Source organism: Adiantum capillus-veneris, chromosome 21 (genome assembly GCF_014529385.1).
Source record: "Adiantum capillus-veneris isolate H3 chromosome 21, ASM1452938v2, whole genome shotgun sequence".
NCBI lineage: Eukaryota > Viridiplantae > Streptophyta > Polypodiopsida > Polypodiales > Pteridaceae > Adiantum > Adiantum capillus-veneris.
This window is the reverse complement of record NC_140951.1, coordinates 2,492,424-2,512,556: the sequence shown is the minus strand read 5'-3', so window position 1 is coordinate 2,512,556 and position 20,133 is coordinate 2,492,424. Positions and strand designations below refer to the sequence as shown.

The 20,133-nt window shown below is 42.9% G+C and overlaps 1 protein-coding gene across 1 annotated transcript; it reads left to right on the top strand.

Annotated features, from left to right (window-relative positions):
• Positions 1-953: 953 nt before the first annotated feature.
• Positions 954-3,234, top strand: LOC147430457 (uncharacterized). The gene has a single exon (XM_086494408.1). The coding sequence runs from the start codon at positions 1,672-1,674 to the stop codon at positions 3,136-3,138; it is 1,467 nt and encodes a 488-aa protein (XP_086350534.1). The 5' UTR covers positions 954-1,671; the 3' UTR covers positions 3,139-3,234.
• The last annotated feature ends 16,899 nt before the right edge of the window (positions 3,235-20,133 follow it).

Below are 20,133 nucleotides of genomic sequence, written 5' to 3'. Positions count from 1 at the left end.
TCGTATTAACATAATGTTCGTCCAATCTGTCAAGGTCGGGGGTCGGAGGGTAGTAGATCTGCGCCGTACATCTACTGTCAGTTCTGAGCCAGAATAATAGCTTGCACGTGGCAGATGACCACCACGTCAGCACTGGGAATGCAAGGCGCAATCATCGAATCAGGTGATGGCAAGTCAGCAGGTGGAATGGCCTGCGTTGCTGACACCTCAGCTGTCGGAATGCATGCGTGAGTCTCCAATCAACACGCACCAGCGCACCAGCTGAAAAGGCCTCTGCTGCTGCAAAATCAGCGTTCCAAATATCCCCCTGCAGTAGCCCTCGCACAGTACTGGTTTTTGAAGTCCGCAATGAGTTGTGCTCGACCAATGATTGCCTAGCTGCCTTCCCAATGATTGGCCCTCCTCCCCCCGACCTTGACGGCCGGGAATGGTCCTGTGGTGCCCATTCCCTGCATTGCTTGCTCCCCCATGGCTCCCGGCCTCCGCCGGTCGCCAAGGGGTCACAAGCATTACAGGGAATGGTCACCACAGGACCATTCCCTACCCCTTCATTTTTCCTTGCATTTGCACTTCATCTTTGCTTTAGGGTAAAGGAGCCGGTTTTAGTGATGCCCAAATTGAGCAAGGCATTGTGAGCAGTTTGTTGAATCGTTTTGAGCTTGGAGGGGCTCAATCGAAAGCCCTACGCAGAAGGTATTTACGACAAAAGTTTCATCGCGAGTTGCTATCAAACAACGAAGATCGAGCAAGTTTTCGAATTCCTGTGTAACAAAAATGTGATAGTGAGTGAGACAACCGCCAAGGGGGAGTTTAGAGACAATTGCACCAACAAGGCTCGAACACATGATCTGACGACTAAGATCTCAATTCAAGTAAGATAACCAATCACCCGACTAAACTGAAATCTTAGTCTTTGGGGGTAGGATGGAGGGGCCCGTCTTGTTACTGGCTCCTCTACCCTCCTAGTCTTTGTCTAAAACCTTGATGACGAGCCAGTTAACAATGACCACTTTTAAAATTCTTGACTTCTGTTGACATCTTTTCCTTTTCCCCGCAAAGGTAGCTTCAACTGTTCAATGTCGCTCCATCACCAAAACTTGTTTAGTGAGAAATGTATTAACATCTTAATGCTCCTTGCATTGCAGTATTTATAATAAGGATTGTGGAAGCTGCACTTGCAATCAAGGTTTCTCCATTAGTGCGGATTGTGGAAGGTGCACTTGTCTGACAAGGCCTATAAGTGCTCTCTCTCTCTCTCTCTCTCTCTCTCTCACACACACACACACACACACACACAAAAGAACCAACAAGGCTCTTGCACCAATATACACACATACCCATTTGAGCAAATACAATGATGCTCTCCTCGCTCTACATCGTTGGGCTTGGAATGCTAATGTCTGCAAGCTTCTTTGCGCTTCCAATAGGTGATTGCACTCCCTGTAATGCAAATTGCAATGCATGTATGTTTAACATCCTCTAAAGTGGCTTTATCTGTTATTACTATGTAATGCAGAATCAGGGATAGGGGTAGACTATGGGCTGCTCAACAATCAGCTCTCTCCATCTCAGGTCGTCACCTTGCTACACGCTAAGCGCATCACTCGAGTGCGGCGATACGAAGGCAGACCGTACGTTACAGAAGCATTTGTAGGCGCAGAGATCGATCTCATGCTCGGCGTTCCCAATAAGGATGTCCGCAACCTCGCCACAAGCTTTGACTATGGCGCCGATTGGGTCCGCAAGAATGTGGTTCCTTATCCAACAGCATGCATTTCTGCCATCATAGTAGGCAATGAGTGGTTTTATAGCCCTTTCAATGACCGCTCTCTTCTACTGCCAGCCATGCAAAACATGTACAAAGCTCTGCAACAAAACAATTTAACTGCCATCAAGGTCTCTACCTCCCATGCCTTCAATGTGATTAGCACTTACTTCCCTCCTTCTCAAGCAACATTTAAGGCGTCTGTCGCTCCTGCTATGGGCCCCATTCTGAGCTTTTTAGAGGCAACGGAATCCTTTTTCATGACGGACATCTTCCCTTACCTCATTGCTGCGGCAAATCCGCAAGATAAGCGCTTGCTACAATTTGCACTTTTCAACTCCACACAAGTGGTGCAAGACCCATACACACATCTTGATTACACAAATCTGTTTGATTTGCAGGTAGATGCCGTGTATGCAGCTATTGAATCGTTATTGAGCTCCACATCACCATCACCGTTGCCATCATCATCTTCATTGTGTGTATGCTCTTGTCTATGTACAGCAGCTTTCTCATGCATATGTTCATCATCATCATCATCAGAATACACATCGTCGCCATTGACGACAACAAACTCATCATCCTGTCAATGCAGTGCAAATTACATCAATTCCAAAAAAGACATCTATCACACCGCTGCTACTGGTGGCAAAGGGTCACATGAGAAAACACCGTTAATACCGATAAAACCAAACAGTGGGCATAGTAGTGGCCATGGACCTGCTAGATCATCGCCAAAAAGCGCTAGTCTGGCTACAACTACAACCAGTGTGCATGACATGCCGAACGCTCCGAAACACGCGTCCAACATGGATGAAAGGCAAATGCCACTCTTAGATGGAGATTACGACAATGCCAAAGCATTATTGCATGCGCAGCTCACATACTCAAAGATGTCATCAACCTCTAATCTACGTGATGACCATGAAATGAAGGCTTTGCAACATGAGCCCAACAGCTCTTTGCTGCCAGAGGAGGTAGGAGGGTTAAGGTCGCCTCCAAAGTCATCGAAGTCGAAACCCATTTCAGTGCAAAGTGCCCACAAAGGAGCAGATTACAAGCAGTTGATGGGCTATGGATATAATTCCTACTCATCATCAGCAACATCATATTGGGATGTGTGCACAGTAGGGGGAGCATCACAAGTGGCAACAATTGAAAATGCAGAAACCTATAACCAGAACCTGATAGGTCATGTTCTTGAAGGCAGTGGCACCCCAGCCAATCCCACCATACCCATCGACGCCTACATCTTCGAGCTCTTCGACGAGGCAATTCGTGGAATTAATGGGCCACATTATGGCCTTTACTACCCTAATGGCACCCAAGTCTACCCCATCAGCTTTTGCGGCTGCCCCACAGAAAATTCATAGCTAGCTGCCGCCTTCATAGCTGCTTGAGGTCGTCCCTTGGGAATGTTCCTGCGTCGACGATGTTCAAATCTCTCTTCTTCTTCTTCTTCGTCTATGTCCAACAAACAAAGATCCCTTGCTTCCCCCATGTATTGTGAAATTAAGCTTTTCCTGTATCTATTTATTTTTATTTATATATGTATCTATTTTTTTTTTAATTTGTTCACATAATGAACATGGCCTCTACCTGGCTCTTTAGGCGGAATCTACGCGGATACCGTTGCTACCCCTCCTTCATCCCACGGCTACAACCCCTAGCCGCTAGTCCTCTCTCTTACTCTTTGGATGTCCGCCCCTTGTTGCATGATGGCCTTTGAGAGCTAGTCACCAAAATTGAAGTGCCTTAGAGGCAAAAGCTCACTAGATTAAACATGATGAGAGTCTAGACATTCACGATTGAATAGCCAAAATTGAATACCTCCTCACTTGCCTTAGAAGGATTAGAGCAATGGTTTGGAGCTCAGATAAAAAATAAATAAAATTTATTTCAAAACTCAATTTCACATCTGGATGTTTGCTATATTTAACTATTATTTTTTTGTGTTGTGAAATATAGTCACACAATTCTATTTTTTATATCATCCATGAGTTGCTACAAACATCTTTCCATGTAAATTATATATCTACCCTTTTTCTAGTCAATATCTCTTTTCTTGATGAAAAAATTTCACAGTTAACAATGTCTCAAATGTTGAATGTTCATATTGGCTAATTTTTGACATGTTCATTTTTTATACTATCGATTATCTGCAGCAAACGCTAGATGGTCATGAGGATTATTTACTATAGGCTATAGTAAATTTCTTCACTTCTACGAAAATTTTTCTTAGGTACAATAGTTCTTGTCATTTTTAACACTTTTATCCACAAGAAAATAAGACTGGTTCTTTATGTAAATCCGATGTAAAAAAGTGTATCATTGAGTTGACATTCATAAAACAAATCAAGTTGTACATGAGGTGATGCTCCACTTTCTTGATTGGGGAGGAGGCGACTTCAGATCTCTAGAACTCGAAAGTTACAACAAAGATAGATCACTTCTCAATAATGACCTAAACAAGCTTAAGAGCATACACAAACAACAAAATAAATTAGAAGTTTTGACATAGCTTCTAAATAATGAGGCCAGTCAGTATAATAAAATATGAACAACTATACGGTAATGTACTTGAGAAGAGGAGTTCTCTTTGTATCTTGCAGGAAGTCTTATCTCTCTCTCTCTTGGAAGTTCCATTTGTCCTTAGTATTTCCTAAAAGCCATGCAAATTCTTCAAAATATCATGAGTTATAAAAATACAACCACTAATTCTTCAGCCTCTTTGACATAGTACTTTGTCTTGACAACCCTTGCTTTGTTTGAAACATCTTTTAAAGCCTAACTATTGTCTTTTTTTTTAATAGTGTTTTCCGGCTCATTACAAAAGTCTTCACTATTTGCATTACATGTCTCTTGTTTATGGTGACCTTGTAATGGGTTAGCAAACTACTCAAGATCATGTTTATGAGTCCAAGTTACTCTATCTTGGAACCTAATTCGTTTGAGTAACAATTTAGCCACACACACTCACTTCACTACAAGAGGTTGTGTGCACTTGTGACGTTTTTAGCGATGGAAATACATTGAGTTTTAATACTCCCCGACGTCGCTAAAACCGTAGCTAATAGCGTTGCTACGAGAACGTCGCTATGAGCGTCGCTATACTCATCGCTATATAGTGACACCTATAGCGACGGTTACATGCTACCTATAGCCACACTCATAGCGACGTTGCAGAGCTTTATATAGCGACGCCCGAGAGAAAAGTTTTTTGGGTGGTAGGGCATTCAACCCATCAACCATATTGAATGTTTCAATAATAGAGTAAACCTAAATGAATCCAAGATAAGCCCAGATTCACCTTTGAAAGAAACTGCAAGGTATAGACCCAAAGTAGTCACCCAAAATGAATCCAAGATAAGCCCAAATTCACCTTTGAAAGAAAGTGCAAGGTATAAACCCAAAGTAGTCACCCACAAGACAATATAACCATTAACTCCATCATCCATAGTATTGTTTGCAGAATAAGAATAAAGATACAAAATTGAAAAAAGTAAATTGATGAAAGTAAATCAATGACAATTGTACATATCATAAGCAAAATCACTTGATTGTTAAGCTTTGCAAATGTAATAGTTACAACACCATTGTCATTATTGAGAAAATATACGTAGTTTTCCAATAGTTACAAAAAGACATATACACGTCATCTCATTATAAATGCTATGACAAAAGGAAACTAATGCTATATAGCTACGGCTAGACTGACGTCATCTAATCAGACGTCTCATCGTATCCAAGCAGCATATCTGTCGGATTCTGCAGAAAAAAACAATAAGACTTTCTGTAAGTATAAACATATAATTTACAAAACAATACAACAAATGGAAAAGAGTAAACCCTAATACTAACTATACCACCGCGAGAACTCAGAATGTCCATTAGGGCGTTTAAGCCCTTTCTGCCTGCGTACTTACGCTCGTACGGTGTGGGGTCACATCCTGTCATCGACCACTGTTCAAAACCTACAAAGAATCCATTATGTTAGAATTTAAAAGTATAAATAGACGTAACTACCAAACCTAAAGAGCAATGCAAAAACACTTACAAAATCGGCCTCAAATGATGCCCACCCGTTGCTCCCCAAGTGGTGCGAGCTCCCTGTCTCTACTCCCGCTTTGGCTGTCTCCTTTTGTTGCTTCCACTTGTCAGGATTCTCACGCACTACTTGCTTCGGATTCTTCCAATCTTCTTTGGCCAGCCAATCTGGTTTGTTCCACCCATGCTTTATTGCTTTTTGTACTTCAGAACGCTTGTGCTTGCAGTATTTGCGCATTTGAACCTTCATCAGATCTTCATTGAAGTGCTCATCCTGACTTGACACAAGAAACTCATCATGCATCATCCTGATGACTCTGTCTTTTAATTCACTTGGCACTTCACTCCAGGTGTTTAGTATGTAGTGTCTAAACACCTGAGAGCAAAGACCGCGTATACGTGAGATCACCTTCTTACCTTCATTATCCAAGATGATGCCGCCGCTGATGTCGACGTAGTACGGCAAGCCCTCTCGCTTGTGACGCGTGAACCTGGGTGTCTCGGTAGGGGTCTTTAGCGGCATGTCGATGGGGGTACGGACGTCAAGTGTCTCCATTGGAGTCTGGGCTCGAAGCGAGGAGTGTCTACTGAGGTGACTCCTGGAGGAGTAGGTAGTGGTGTGTAGCCAAGAACGACCGATAGCCGTGCAAAACCTGGCGTAGATGGTGATGTCGTGGCTGGTGTGGGGGCGGGCAAAGAAGGGAAAGGTAAAGAGCCTCGTCGAACATGAGGTAGTGTCGAGGCATTAGCGACGCCATCCCCACAACAACCGCCATCGCCACCACTAGAGCGTCGGTGCCTAAACGACTGTGAAGATCGTCTCGTCGACATCAAAGCTTCGGAGCGTGCTGAATGCTCCAAAACGGAGGGAGACGCTGAAGGAGTAGAACGACGTGATGGTGCTCCAGAGCGATGACGATCCTCGTATCACCTCCTTTGCTGGGGTGACAAAGAAGAAAGAAACTCATCATCATCCATACCTGCATTAAACACACGAACATTTAATCTTAATATTGAATGGAGAAGAAAACATGGACAAGTAGAGAGAGAGAGAGAGAGAGAGAGAGAGAGAGAGAGAGAGAGAGAGAGAGAGAGAGAGAGAGAGAGAGAGAGAGAGAGAGAGAACTCATAAAGGGGGAGGGATTCCTGTGTAGAGAGATTCTTGTGAAGTTCTTGTGAATTTGTCTCCCGTGTGCATTCTACGTATCTTGTAAAAGCACTGCGCTCCGAGTGTGATGGAGACTGAGGCTGCAATCGCGAAGGAGGTGATCCGTCTCTGCTCATAGATGCTACTCACCCCTCCACTAGATCTAGTTGATCGGGTGAAGGAGACGCTAAGAATCAATAGTAGTGCTTCTTAGCGTCTCTTTCATCCGATCAACTAGATCTAGTGGAGGGACGAGCAACATCTATGAGAAAAGACGGATCACCTCCTTCGCGATTGCAGCCTTAGTCTTAATCACACTCGGAGCGCAGTGCTCGTCGACATATAAAACTTTCACGACACACCGAGGAGTGTCCCTGCTTGTGAGAAAGTACCTGGAGCATACGTACCTGGAGTGGATGCAATGACGATTAAACACAATTTAAATTTCTCAAGTATAGCATATAGACAGGAATGGACAAAAAGGCATGTGAATACAATATATATTATAAAATGGAGCAAAATTGTTCAAATACAATGTTTATGGCTTTAAGAGGTCTCCTCTCTCATCCTCACATAGCTCAGCATAACTCCCTATATCTATATAGAGCTCTCCGTTTAGGAAGATGTCCTCCGTTTCATTTTGTAGAACCTCTGCATGAACCCCATAGAGTATAGCAGCTTTATGCTCGTCTAGCACCACCTCAGCGACTTCTGACTGAGAATCTTCTCCAATCTCCTCCATTGATGCCACTGTGATTGGCACATGGTAGCCCTCATACGTCCCTGCACTACGAGGGGCTACCTCTTTTACGTACCACCAGTTTGATGCAGGCTTTGTAGAATGAAATATCACTTGCCAGAGCTACATAACTTACATGAGAGCTTCCAAGCACATAACTTCTAAAATTGGATGTTAACTATTTACATACTTACTTGTTCACAATGCTCGGGTAGTACGAAAGTGTCTCTTAGGTCGGTCCATTTCTTAGTTGAATCCACTTCAAGGAAACCGGACTCTCCTCTGCGCACAGTAGCGTTGCGACCCTCCATGTCTATCTTGAACCATTGCACGTCGAACAAGTCAACAAAAAATCCTCTATAATTGATCCTCAAAATATCTTGTAGAGTGCCGAAGTAAGTGAGTTCCGCCACCACAGGATCTGTATCAGAGGATCGTTGTCGACTAGACTGTTCAAATTTTGCCATGATTCCGCAATCTTGAGTAATACGCTTTTTGTCGATCCGTTCCACCCTAAAATGTCAACCTTTACACCATGCTGCTGTGTATGACTTATACTACAACCAACAAAGATTATGGGTGGCCATTCAAACATCTAGAAAGTCACTAGTCATACATTGCAAACTTACCTTGGGCGCGCAACCCCGAGAGTACTCCCACTCCTCCTCAGTCACTTCTTCACCACACTGTTGTGCGCTTTTCAATTGGTTGTGTAACCATCTTAAGCTCATGAACATTGGTAGGCTCTCCAGACCCGCCGGATAATGCATCGGTGGTTGTCTTCCCCGTCTCCACTCGATCCGTGCCCTTTGTCGCTGTTGCTTTGCATCCTCGTATTGTGAAATCCACTTTTGCGTCATTGGATTGTGAAGCATACAAAATCGATTGATTTTAGCCTCTAGATCTTCCGTCATCTTCTTCTCAACACCGAGATTGCACATGACAATCCCAGATATGCGCTCATCATCTATGGTTCGCCATAGCGTGTCCCGGGCTTTATCAAATCCATCTAGACACTCTCCAATGTAAACTAGGGACTCTGATACCAACCAACCTTCTGCCATGCTACCCTCCGGACGTGCCTTTTGACGCACATATCCCTTTCAAGTGTTTTCATGAAACGTTCTAAAAAAAACATCCATCTGGAATGTATTGTGCCAGATATTTCCACCTCATCAACTATGTGAACAAGAAGATGCACCTAAATGGTTAGCATGGTAGTAGGAAAGTGTTTCTCAAACATGCACACAACCTCCACAATGTTTAGTATGGCGAATGGTATGGAGTCTACATTTATCTCCTTTTGTGAGATCCATTGCACCAACTTCGCAAGTTTGTAGATTGTGTTGCGGACGTCAGGAGACAAACATCCCTCAATGGCCACCGGTAAAATAAATTGTAAAACACGTCTAGCAATGATATTAAAGTCCACACACGAATTTGTTACACAATTCCCACTATGATATATTCCACTTTAAACATACCTGACACATTTTATGCCAGTCGTGTGACTTCAAACTGGTAAGATTTCCTTCTTTAGTGAAACACGTTTGGAGCGAGTGCATTATGCCAGTGGGGCTCCACACAGATCGAATGGTCTCTTTTACTTTTCGTTCTTGGGCTCCTGTCAAAATCCATGGCGCTTTAGGGAGTTCTATCGATCCAGCGGATGCTGTCTGCGGCCAATATTGCTCCATACGATCCACATTTCTAAGGTCAACCCTGGCTTCCAAAGTATCTTTCTTGCCGGTTAGATAGTCCCACAACAGATTATCCACATTCTTGAATATGTGCATTGGATCGAGCAAGTGATTGATCATGAGTCTAGGCTAATATGGTAACTCGTATCATAGAGAGAGTCTCTTCATCCCTGGGGGCAAACCGTCATCACACATCTCCTTCTCCTCTAACCATGCTTGTGCAGACATCCTCAGTGGCTCTCTTCCCAAAAATCCATCACGTAACACATGATTCTTTGGAAGATACGCTTGATGACCTTTGTAGATTTGCTTCTTCAATGAAGGCGCCCAACGTGCATTAAGTTTAGGTCCACATGTGACACATGCTCTTTATCTGCTTGTTTGAAGCCCTGCATGTATACACATGACAATAGATAAGCTTGAGAAAAACCAAGATTTACAGTGTTTGAGTTTGAGTGTAAATCACCTGAGCATTCTGTTAGTCCGGGATAGTCATGCATGGTCCACATTAGAATGCCTCTGATCAAAGCATTCCGTCAACCTGTGTGTCGGCTCATATCCACCACTTCTATGCCAATCCACAATTGTTGTAGCTCTTCCAATAGTGGACGAAGATACACATCCATATTCTTCACTTTATACCGCCCCGACACAATCAAGCTTAGCTACAGGTGTCCCTTCTTGGTAATCAACCACAGGGGAATGTTGTAGTTGACGATGACAATGGGCTTTACACTATAAGGTGCTGATCTCTGACCAAATGGATTTACGCCATCCATAGCTAGGCCTAGGCGCAAATTTCGAGCTTCCCTGGCAAATACGGCCATGTTTCATCTATATATTTCCAGGCTGCACAATTTGCAGGAATCTGTAGCACACCATCCAAAGATTTATTTTCTTCATGCCATGATGCTAGGGCAACCATGGACTTACATTCAAAGAAATGCTTGATGCGAGGAAGCATAGGAAAATGTCGCAAAACCTTCTGTGGAATTTTTGTTCCGTGGAGATCTACTCTGAAGGAGTACGAGCGGAAGTGCGACACGAGAGCGAGTGCGAGAAGAAGAGCACGACGATATGGTGAACTCGCTCTACTGTAATGTGTAGAGCATAGTGAGTTCTTATTAGGTTTTTACAAAAGAATATGTGTACATACCTAGCGGCCTGCCCACTTACCTAGGCGACCACATTGGGCTTTATACCCCAACAACCTCCCACTTAAAGTCCAATGTGGTACTTTAAGTGTGAGAGAAGCTACTATACAAGCTAATATACAAGAGATGTAGAGAAGTGATGTACTACCCTACACCTAACTGCTTGCAAAAATGCGCAAAGCTCTCTGAGGGAAGTCCTTTTGTAAGTAGATCGGCAGGATTTTCTGTGGTGTGAACTTTGACAAGCTGAAGTTGCTTATCCTCGAGCATTTCCTTGATGAAATGATACTTCACATCACCATGCTTTGTCTTTGAGTGATAAACTGGATTGCGAGCCAATTGTATAGCACACTGAGACTATCACAATATAACACAGGCATCTCTTCTTTGATTCCCAAATCTGTTACTAGTCGATTAAGCCAAATTGATTCTTTGCATGCCTCTGATGCTGCAACATATTCAGCCTCTGTAGTAGACTGAGTAACACAATCTTGTAATCTAGAACGCCATGATACTGCTCCACCAGCCAATGTAAAGACATACCCTGACGTAGACCTTCGGTTGTCTAAGTCACCTGCATAATCTGAGTCTGTAAAACCCTTTACACTTAGCTCCTGACTCCCATAGCATATACGCATACTCTTTGTAGCTTTCAGGTATCTCAATATTCCTTTCACTACCTCCCAATGTTTCTTGCCTGGGTTTGACATGTATCGACTTACTCCTCCCACTGCAAATGCAATGTCTGGGCGAGTAGCAATCATTGCATACATCAAACTACCCACTGCAGAGGCATATGGAATCTTATCCATTTCAGCCTGTTCTTCCTCAGACACAGGACAATCTTGTTTGCTAAGTTTCACATATGGTGGCAATGGAACACTCAATGCCTTTCCCTTCTCCATATTGAAACGTTGCAAAACCTTGTCAATATACTCTGTTTGAGATAACCAAATCAACTTCTTTGATCTGTCTCTCTCAATGCGTATACCAAGTATATGACTTGCCTCACCGATGTCTTTCATGTAAAACGATTTTGCCATCTTTGACTTTAAAGCTGAAATTTCTTCCAAGTGCTTGCCAACACTCAACATGTCATCCACATACAAAATAAGGATCAGCCAACTGCCATCCTTAGCCTTCTTTGTATATAGACAGTGATCGAACTCACTACGTTTGTAGCCTTGAGAAAGCATAAACTTGTGAAATTTATGGTACCATGCCCTCGGTGATTGTTTTAAGCCATAAACACTCTTTAACAACTGGCATACCCAATCTTCCTTGCCTTTCTCAACAAACCCTTCTGACTGCTCCATGTAAATTTCCACATCTAAATCACCATGCAAGAACGCTGTCTTGACATCCATTTGGTGCAACACCAAATCTAATATGGCAACCAATGCAAGAAAGCATCTCAATGTAGTCATCTTGACCACCGGAGAGAAGACTTCATCAAAGTCAATGCCTTGTTCTTGCTTAAAGCCCTTGGCAACAAGCCTTGCTTTGTACTTTGGTTGACTATCATGAGCGGTGATCTTATACCTGTAAACCCATTTACAGGGTAGAGCCTTTTTGCCCCGTGGTAATTTAACTAGCTTCCATGTCTGGTTTTTATGCAGAGCTGTCATCTCTGACTGCATGGCCAATTGCCAATTCCCGGAGTCCTTCATTTGCACTGCTTCCTTGTAACATGAAGGCTCATTGCAATCAGTCAACATGACATAGTTCATAGATGGAACAAACCTATTAGGAGGTCGCGTGACACGTCCAGATCTACGCACAATAGGTGGCTCAGGCGCAGCCACAACCTGTGGTTCCACTCTATCCTGTCCTTGCTCCTCTTGAGCCCTGACATTTTGTCTTGCACGTGCAGGTCCATCTTCTTGGAAGACAACTCTTCTAATCTCCTCAACCCTCTCTGGTTTAGAATGATATTTGGATTCATTAAAGTGAACATCATTGCTGCGGACAACCTTTCTGGATTCGGGATCCCAAAGTCTGTACCCCATCTCACCAGAATTACCATAGCCTAGAAAGATGCACTTTCTACTCTTTGGCTCAAGTTTGTTCCTAAATTCCTTTGGAACGTGAGTATATGCCTCACAGCCAAAGACTCTGAGATGCTTGTATGAGGGCATTTTGCCTGACCATACCATCTATAGCACTGAATCCTTCTGCAAAACCTTGCTAGGAGATCTATTTACAAGATGAACAGCTGTTGATACAGCTTCAGCCCAAAACCCATTTGGCAGCTGTGCATTAGACAACATACTTCTGACCTTCTCTTGTATGGTCCTATTCATCCTCTCAGCAACACCATTTTGAGGAGGATTGTAAGGAGCAGTAAGTTCACGTTTTATACCTTTTGACTCACAAAAGTCCTGAAAGGCCTTTGAAACATACTCTCCACCATTGTCAGTGCGTAAGCATTTAAGCTTCTTGCCACTCTGATTCTCCACAAGTGTCACAAACGTTTTGAAAACTCTAAACGCTTCATCCTTGTGCTTGAGAAAGTAAACCCATACTTTCCTCGAGTAATCATCTATAAATGTCATAAAGTAAGAAGCTCCCCCTAGAGATAGGTTAGGCATAGGTCCACACAAATCACTATGAACAAGTGCCAACTGTGTATCTCTTCTACTGCTTCTATGCTTATGTGGCTGCTGTGTTTGCTTACCATACAGACAATGTTCACAGAATTCAAAATCATTAAATGAAAAGCCAGGAAAATAACCAGAACGAGACAAGATTTCCATTCCCTTCTTGGACATATGTCCTAACCGGCTATGCCACAAAGAAACGTTCGGCTGCTCGGTTACATTGATTACATTTTTAGAGACATTTGATACATAAATCATGTAAAGTCCTCCAGACTTTACTCCATGTGCTACTGTCATAGAACCCTTGGATATCTTCCACATGTTCTGTCCAAAAATGGTGACGTAGCTAGCATCATCAAGTAAACCTGTGTTGATCAAGCTCTTTGTAATTGTGGGAACATGTCTCACATTCTTCAGCGTGAAAGAAGAGCCATTCTGAAACTTCAATTGAACATCTCCAACACCTAAGATCTCACATGTCTGCCCATTGCCTAGCCGAACATGATCTTTAGTGGTCACATAAGAAGTAAACCACTCCTTGTTTGGAGACACATGAAGTGATGCGCTCGAGTCTATAATCCAGTCACTCAGTGCATTTCCATCAGATGCTGTAAGAAGAGCCGAGTCCATTGTATTCTTCAAGAAGTAGATGTCTCTTGACACTAGACTGTCATCCTCTGCAACAGTGTTTGTCACATTTATTTCTTGAATCTTCACTGAGGACTTGTTCTTCTCACCATGGTCTTCAGCTTTCTCTTTGCCTTTTTCTGCTTTCCATTCTCTGCAGTCTCTTTTCATGTGACCCTTCTTGCCACAATGGTAGCATTCTATGTCACTCTTGCCTTTAGCACTGCGGGACTTGCTACGAGACTGATTCCTCTTTCCACCTTTGTACTTTTCTTTGGTCCTTCCCCTGACAACTAAGGCTGTTCCTTTTCCTTTGTCCATTGTCTTTCTATTGGTTTCTTCAGTAAGCAGACTTCCTTCTACACCTGCTACGTTCAAACCATCTGGAGGTGCAAAATTACTCAAAGTTGTGGGAAAAGTGTCCCAACTTTCCGGCAATGTGATCAACAGGAACATAGCTCTAACAGGTTCATCAAACTTGACACCTTGAGCTGACAACTGACTATAGATTGTGTTGAATTCATTCAGATGATTGGACATAGGTGTCCCTTCTTTCATCTTCAAGTCAACAGGCTTCTTAAGCCAGTATACCTTTGAAGCTGAACTCTGCTTCTCATAAAGATCACTCAGCTTTGACCATTTTTGATAAGCCGACATCTCGTTTGCTACATTGAAGTAAACGCTCTCTGCCAAAGTCAGCATAATGGTAGAAAGTGCCAATTCATCCATTTCGCTCCATTCATCTTCGTCCATATCTTCTGGTTTTATCCCCTTGAGCTTTATAGGTTTTATCTGCTTCTTTTGTACCAACACGTGCCAAATTTGCTTCTTCCACAATGGGAAATTGGTTCCATCCAGCTTCTTGATATTGTAAAGAGCAGTGTCCTGTGATCCAGCCATAGCTACGCTTCACAGTAGTTTACTTTTCTGGGAAAAATTCGGCAGAGTTTTCCCTGTAAACTGACCTCTGAACCAATATCAACCTGTCAAATGAACCAAGAAAGCTTCAGATTCTGCAAAAATTTTGGCAGAGTCTCCTTTGTAAAATGGCTCTGGTGTACTAAAAACAGACCAAAAAACAGCTCAAAAAACACTGTCTCTCTAACACTGTAAGCTGCGGGTAAACCTGTCCTGGACCTGTACTGTCTCTCACTGTCCTGTCACTGTCCTATAAGCATAGACTGCGACAATGCCTCAACGGCAGTAAAGCAAAGATGCAATCCCAACTGTCCAACTCACAGTCAATACATCCTAGCTGCCTATCTAAGGGTGCTCAAGGGATCGCTCCAAGACCTGTATCACCGAAAGGATCTCAACATTCGAGAATCCCCCAGCTCAATAAAACCTCACTCGACCCTCAACAAAGGCTGCAGTAAATCTGACACTACATAGACTTCCCACAAAGTCATACATCCACAAATTTCCCACTGTATGTTGTAACCGCTGCGGCGGTTGTTTGCTGCGTGAGTCACAGCCATCAAACCCTCAACAGACATACATCATCTCTGACAATACATCCCATGTGGAAGTACCTGCAATGTCAGGATGAAATCTGGAATATCAAGCAGCAAACACAAGCTACCTGATGAACTAGTGGATGTCGCCTACAGTCTGTGTGTAGATGCGCCCGTGTCGTATGTGACACGCCTCCAAGAACTGTGAGCCGTCCTTCGATGTGTAGACAGCCACAAATCAACACTCTGGGAGTGTCGATATCCTCAGCACCTGCAATCGTAGGCCGAAAAACCCAAATTTGCAGAGTCGGATCTGCACCCGTCGAGACCACGTAGTCGAAAATGGCCTGCGCAGACCTTTGTCGAAGCCGAACGGTGGCCGAGATGACCTCAGAATGAAATTCTGACAACACCAAGCCCTTTGGGACTACCCACGAGATTTGGGGCCGTGTCTTCGCTTGTCGAATTTCACTCCAATCTGAGTTGGTGACTCTAGCCTCCTGCAGTGCTGCCCCGAGCCTCGATCTGAGCTCTGATACCAATTGAAGGAGTACGAGCGGAAGTGCGACGCGAGAGAGAGTGCGAGAAGAAGAGCACGACGATATGGTGAACTCGCTCTACTGTAATGTGTAGAGCGTAGTGAGTTCTTATTAGGTTTTTACAAAAGAATATGTGTACATACCTGGCGGCCCGCCCACTTACCTGGGCGACCACATTGGGCTTTATACCCCAACATACTCGATATCTCTCAAAATCACATTTCGGACACTTATCCATGTCTATGTATTCCCCTCTGAAAAGAATGTAGTCGTTAGGACAAACGTGAATCGAATTGTAATCCATCCCCAAGTTTCGCAAGATCTTTCTTGCTTCCTCTCTGAAATCTGGCATCACATTATCAGCTGGCAGTATGTGCTCTTTGAGCAATCTACACAACGAAAAAAATGTGGTACACTTGTGTAAGTAATCTATCAGATCATTATACATCTAGAGTTTTGTATTAAAGTAAACACATTGTAATAGATCACCTAAAAAGCGCTATGAAGCTAGTGTCACTCCATCCAAACTTTGCCTACATGTTGAGAAGAATCAGGAGCACCTTCAATCTAGACACACGTGCTCCATCATACAATGGAGTATCGGCTTCACTTTTCATATCATCATAGATAAGCCTTTCTGAATCCATGATCATCTCGATCATTTCATCGATCTCGGGCTCAAACATTGCCTCGTTGGAATGTGGTCTGCATGATCATTCTCCGAGCTGTCAGAGGCTAAATCTTGTGGCCTCACGTATGCTGCTTGACCAAAGCACCTGCGAACAAGTCTATTGGGTTGTAAGATTGCTGCCTGTTGGCGAGCGTCAGAGTCCGACGAGTTATAATTGGCAACAACTCGATCTATAATAGATGGATCAAACTCGCCAAATTCGCGAACGTGCTGTAAAGAAACGCGTCTTGTCTGTCGCATAGCATGCTTGCATTGATTACAAGGACATAAGATCCTTGTTGAGAGATAGGTGTTTTGGTTGGACGGCCCCACATCCTCGTCACTACTCATAATGAAGGTAAAAACCCTATAACCTGGACATAAATTTAATCTTCTATTGGCATCTTCAGTCTTCTCTCTCTCTCTCTCTCTCTCTCTCTCTCTCTCTCTCTCTCTCTCTCTCTCTCTCTCTCTCTCTTTGTTCACACTGTAAACTACCTCGCATTCTCTAGTCATGTCCAATCCGTGCACACCTCGGTCTAGAGGTGCACGGAGATCAGAACCACCGGGTTATAATCTCGTCCTTATCGGTCAATGCCTTTATTTGTGGGTAAGAGAAATCTACACACCTACATCTACATGATAGTGCATGTAGTGGACAAAACCCCTTTGCCTCTTCTCTAGCTGTAGCAATTTACATCATCTTAACATCTCTTCACAGCAGATCTTTGTTCAAGGGATTACTTAGCACATTACATCTTGGCCTCCAATCTGAGTATTATGCCGTTGAAAGCTTTCCAACTTAAGGTCGCATCCGTAGAGAGGAAGAGAGGGATCACCGTTTGCCTAACTCTAATTTTTTTACCGTAATCCCGAAGGTAGACTTTAATATAAAAACTAAATCCAAAATCTAATTTTAAATCTAACCTAATTGAACATATGGTGATTGGCGGCTAAAGGCTAATTGAATATGGTTAGTGTGTGAGTTAATAGGTGTCAGATTCTGATAGGAATATACATATTGTTGTGTAACTAGTGTTTGCTCTTTGGGCAAAGCCTTCATTGACATGCACTAAAATCTAACCTAATCTTAAATCGAACATAAATCTAGATCTAATCTAATCTTAAACTCAAAATAAACCTAAATTTAATCTAATCTTAAATCTAACCTAAACCTAAATGTAATCTAACTTAAATCTAAATCTAATTTAGTTAATTTTAAATCTCTTAAATCTAAATCTAATCTAATCTTAAACTCAAATAAATCTAAATATAATCCAATCTTAAATCCTAAACCTAAACTAACTTAAATCTAACCTAGCTAGCTAATCTTAAATCTAACCTAATCTTAATCTAATGTAAATCTAAATCTAACTTAATCTTAAACTCAACATAAACATAAATCTAAATGTAATCTAACCTAATCTTAAATCTAATTTAAATCTTAACCTAATTTTAAATTTAGTATAAATTTTAAATATAAGTTAAATGTAATCTAACTCAATCTTAGGTCTTAATCTAACCTAATTTCAATTAAATGTAATTTTAAATCTAACCTAACCTTAAATCTTAATATAACATTTCATTTCATATTTTTCTACTTTTTTTATCTCTCTCTCTCTCTCTCTTTGTTTTCTCCCCTTACCTCTCTCTTTTCTTCTTCTCCCCCTTTCTCTCTCTTTGGTTTTTTATTCTCTCTCTCTCTCTCTCTCTCTCTCTCTCTCTCTTTTTGTTTTCTTCTCTCTCTCTCTCTCTCTCTCTCTCTCTCTCTCTCTCTCTTTTTCTCTCTCAACGTGTGTGTGTGTGTGTGTGTGTGTGTGTGTGTGAGAGAGAGAGAGAGAGAGAGGGAGAGAGAGAGAAAGAAAGACGAAAAGGGAACATGAGAGAGACGAGAGGGAAGGAGCATACCTGGCTCTCCTTCCTCTCCTCGTGTGTGTGTGTGTGTGTGTGGGGGGGGGGGGGGGGGGGGGGGGGGGGGAGAGAGAGAGGAGAGCGCGGGTTACCTCTTTTGCTTGAGCGTCGAAAACTCAGACCTGAGATCTGAGTTTCTGGCGCTCTCGATTTATTTTTTACCCCTGTCGGCGTCGCTATAAGGGTCGCTATGGAGGTTGCTATGCAACAAAGAGAATAGCGACGCCGTGGATTTTCACTTTTGAGCATTGCACTGCGAGCGTCACTAATGTGAAGTACCTCTTGCAGTGCTTGTGTGCCCAAAGTTTGTCTATCACCCACCTTAGCTGGCACGATCCCATTCCCATCTAGTGGTTTTAGAGTATGGTGTGCTAGCTAGGTTTTATTACTATGCATTTGTGTGTTTGGTGTGATTAGCATTCACTAATTAGCTACCCTAATTACACACTTGATTGTTGTCTTTTCATCATGTGATAGTAGTGAATAAGCTACACAATTACGGTGAGACTCTCATGGATTTTGGGCACGTTCATGGCGAGCCACTACCCTTGTCCATGAGAGGAAATCGCAATTAGTGCATTTGTATATAATTTTAGCGTCCATTTAGCATTACTTTTGCATACTTTGGGTCTCCAATTATTCTCCCCAACATTGTGTTCACCTCGCATTGGCTACATAATCTTGAAGTGCCTTTCACAAGCTTCCCGTCGAGCCCGTAATCTCTCCAATCCGACATTGGGAGCTCCCTCACCCTCATCCATTTAATTGGCCATATTTAGGTGTGTGCGAGTTTGTGTGTGTGTGTGTGTGTGTGTGTGCGCGCGCGCGCGTGCACGTGCGCACACTCCTAGTTGGGCTTGGCATATAATTTAATTTTGGAGGCTCCCATCAACCAAAGCTGTGGGGCTCGTTGGCTAGCCTAAATTGGAAACGTTATACTTGGCTCTATCAAGGTCACGAGGTCAACAACTTACTTCCTATTTTCGAGCATATTGGGCGGATGTGAAAGAACCTTCAAATTTGACCTATTGCTCAGATAGGGTTCATTAGGACCTATTCCCATGTGCAGCACGTGCCCAATCTTTGTTTCAAAAGAGGGTTTCACGCGCAGTGGCAGCCATGGTGGACTTGAGAGCACTTCGTAGGGGGTTTTTCCCGTGGCCTGGTGCTCCAAGAGGCACCCGTCCCAAGCTCTTCCCAAGAGGAGCTTCCCTTGGTCCTACTGCAATGAGACAACAACCCGCCCCAACAAGGGCTAGTTCTCACTGTTGCTTAGGTTTGGCCCCTCCAGTTGCTTCCTCTTATTTAATGGAGCCTCACATGGCAGTGATATCATGAGCACATTCACGTAAAGAGTTAAGGATTACAAGGGATACTAAAGGGAATTCAAAGAAGATCTTTAAGCTATTCAAAGACTTGCACTCCAAGTCAAACTTCAAGGCTTCTTCAAAGGCATTGGAAAATTCCAAGAGCTTCAACAAGCAATCAAAGAAGGAAATTTCTCGATCTTCAAGAGCATTATTCTCCCATTGAATTGTTGTAATTCAAAGTTTAAATTTTTTCAACCAAGCACAATCACAATGAATGAAATGTACTTTTACACATTCATCATTCAGGATAATGTTTGTGCTTGTAAGGAGTCACGATACTGGCATTGGGATAACCAATTGCAAAGACCGCTTCAAGGCACCATGAGAGAACAGAGAAGGCTTTCTTCAAGGGGAGGCAATTTAAGTATGTTTTGACTTTTTTGCATCTTAGGATTTGCACTTGTTTTCAA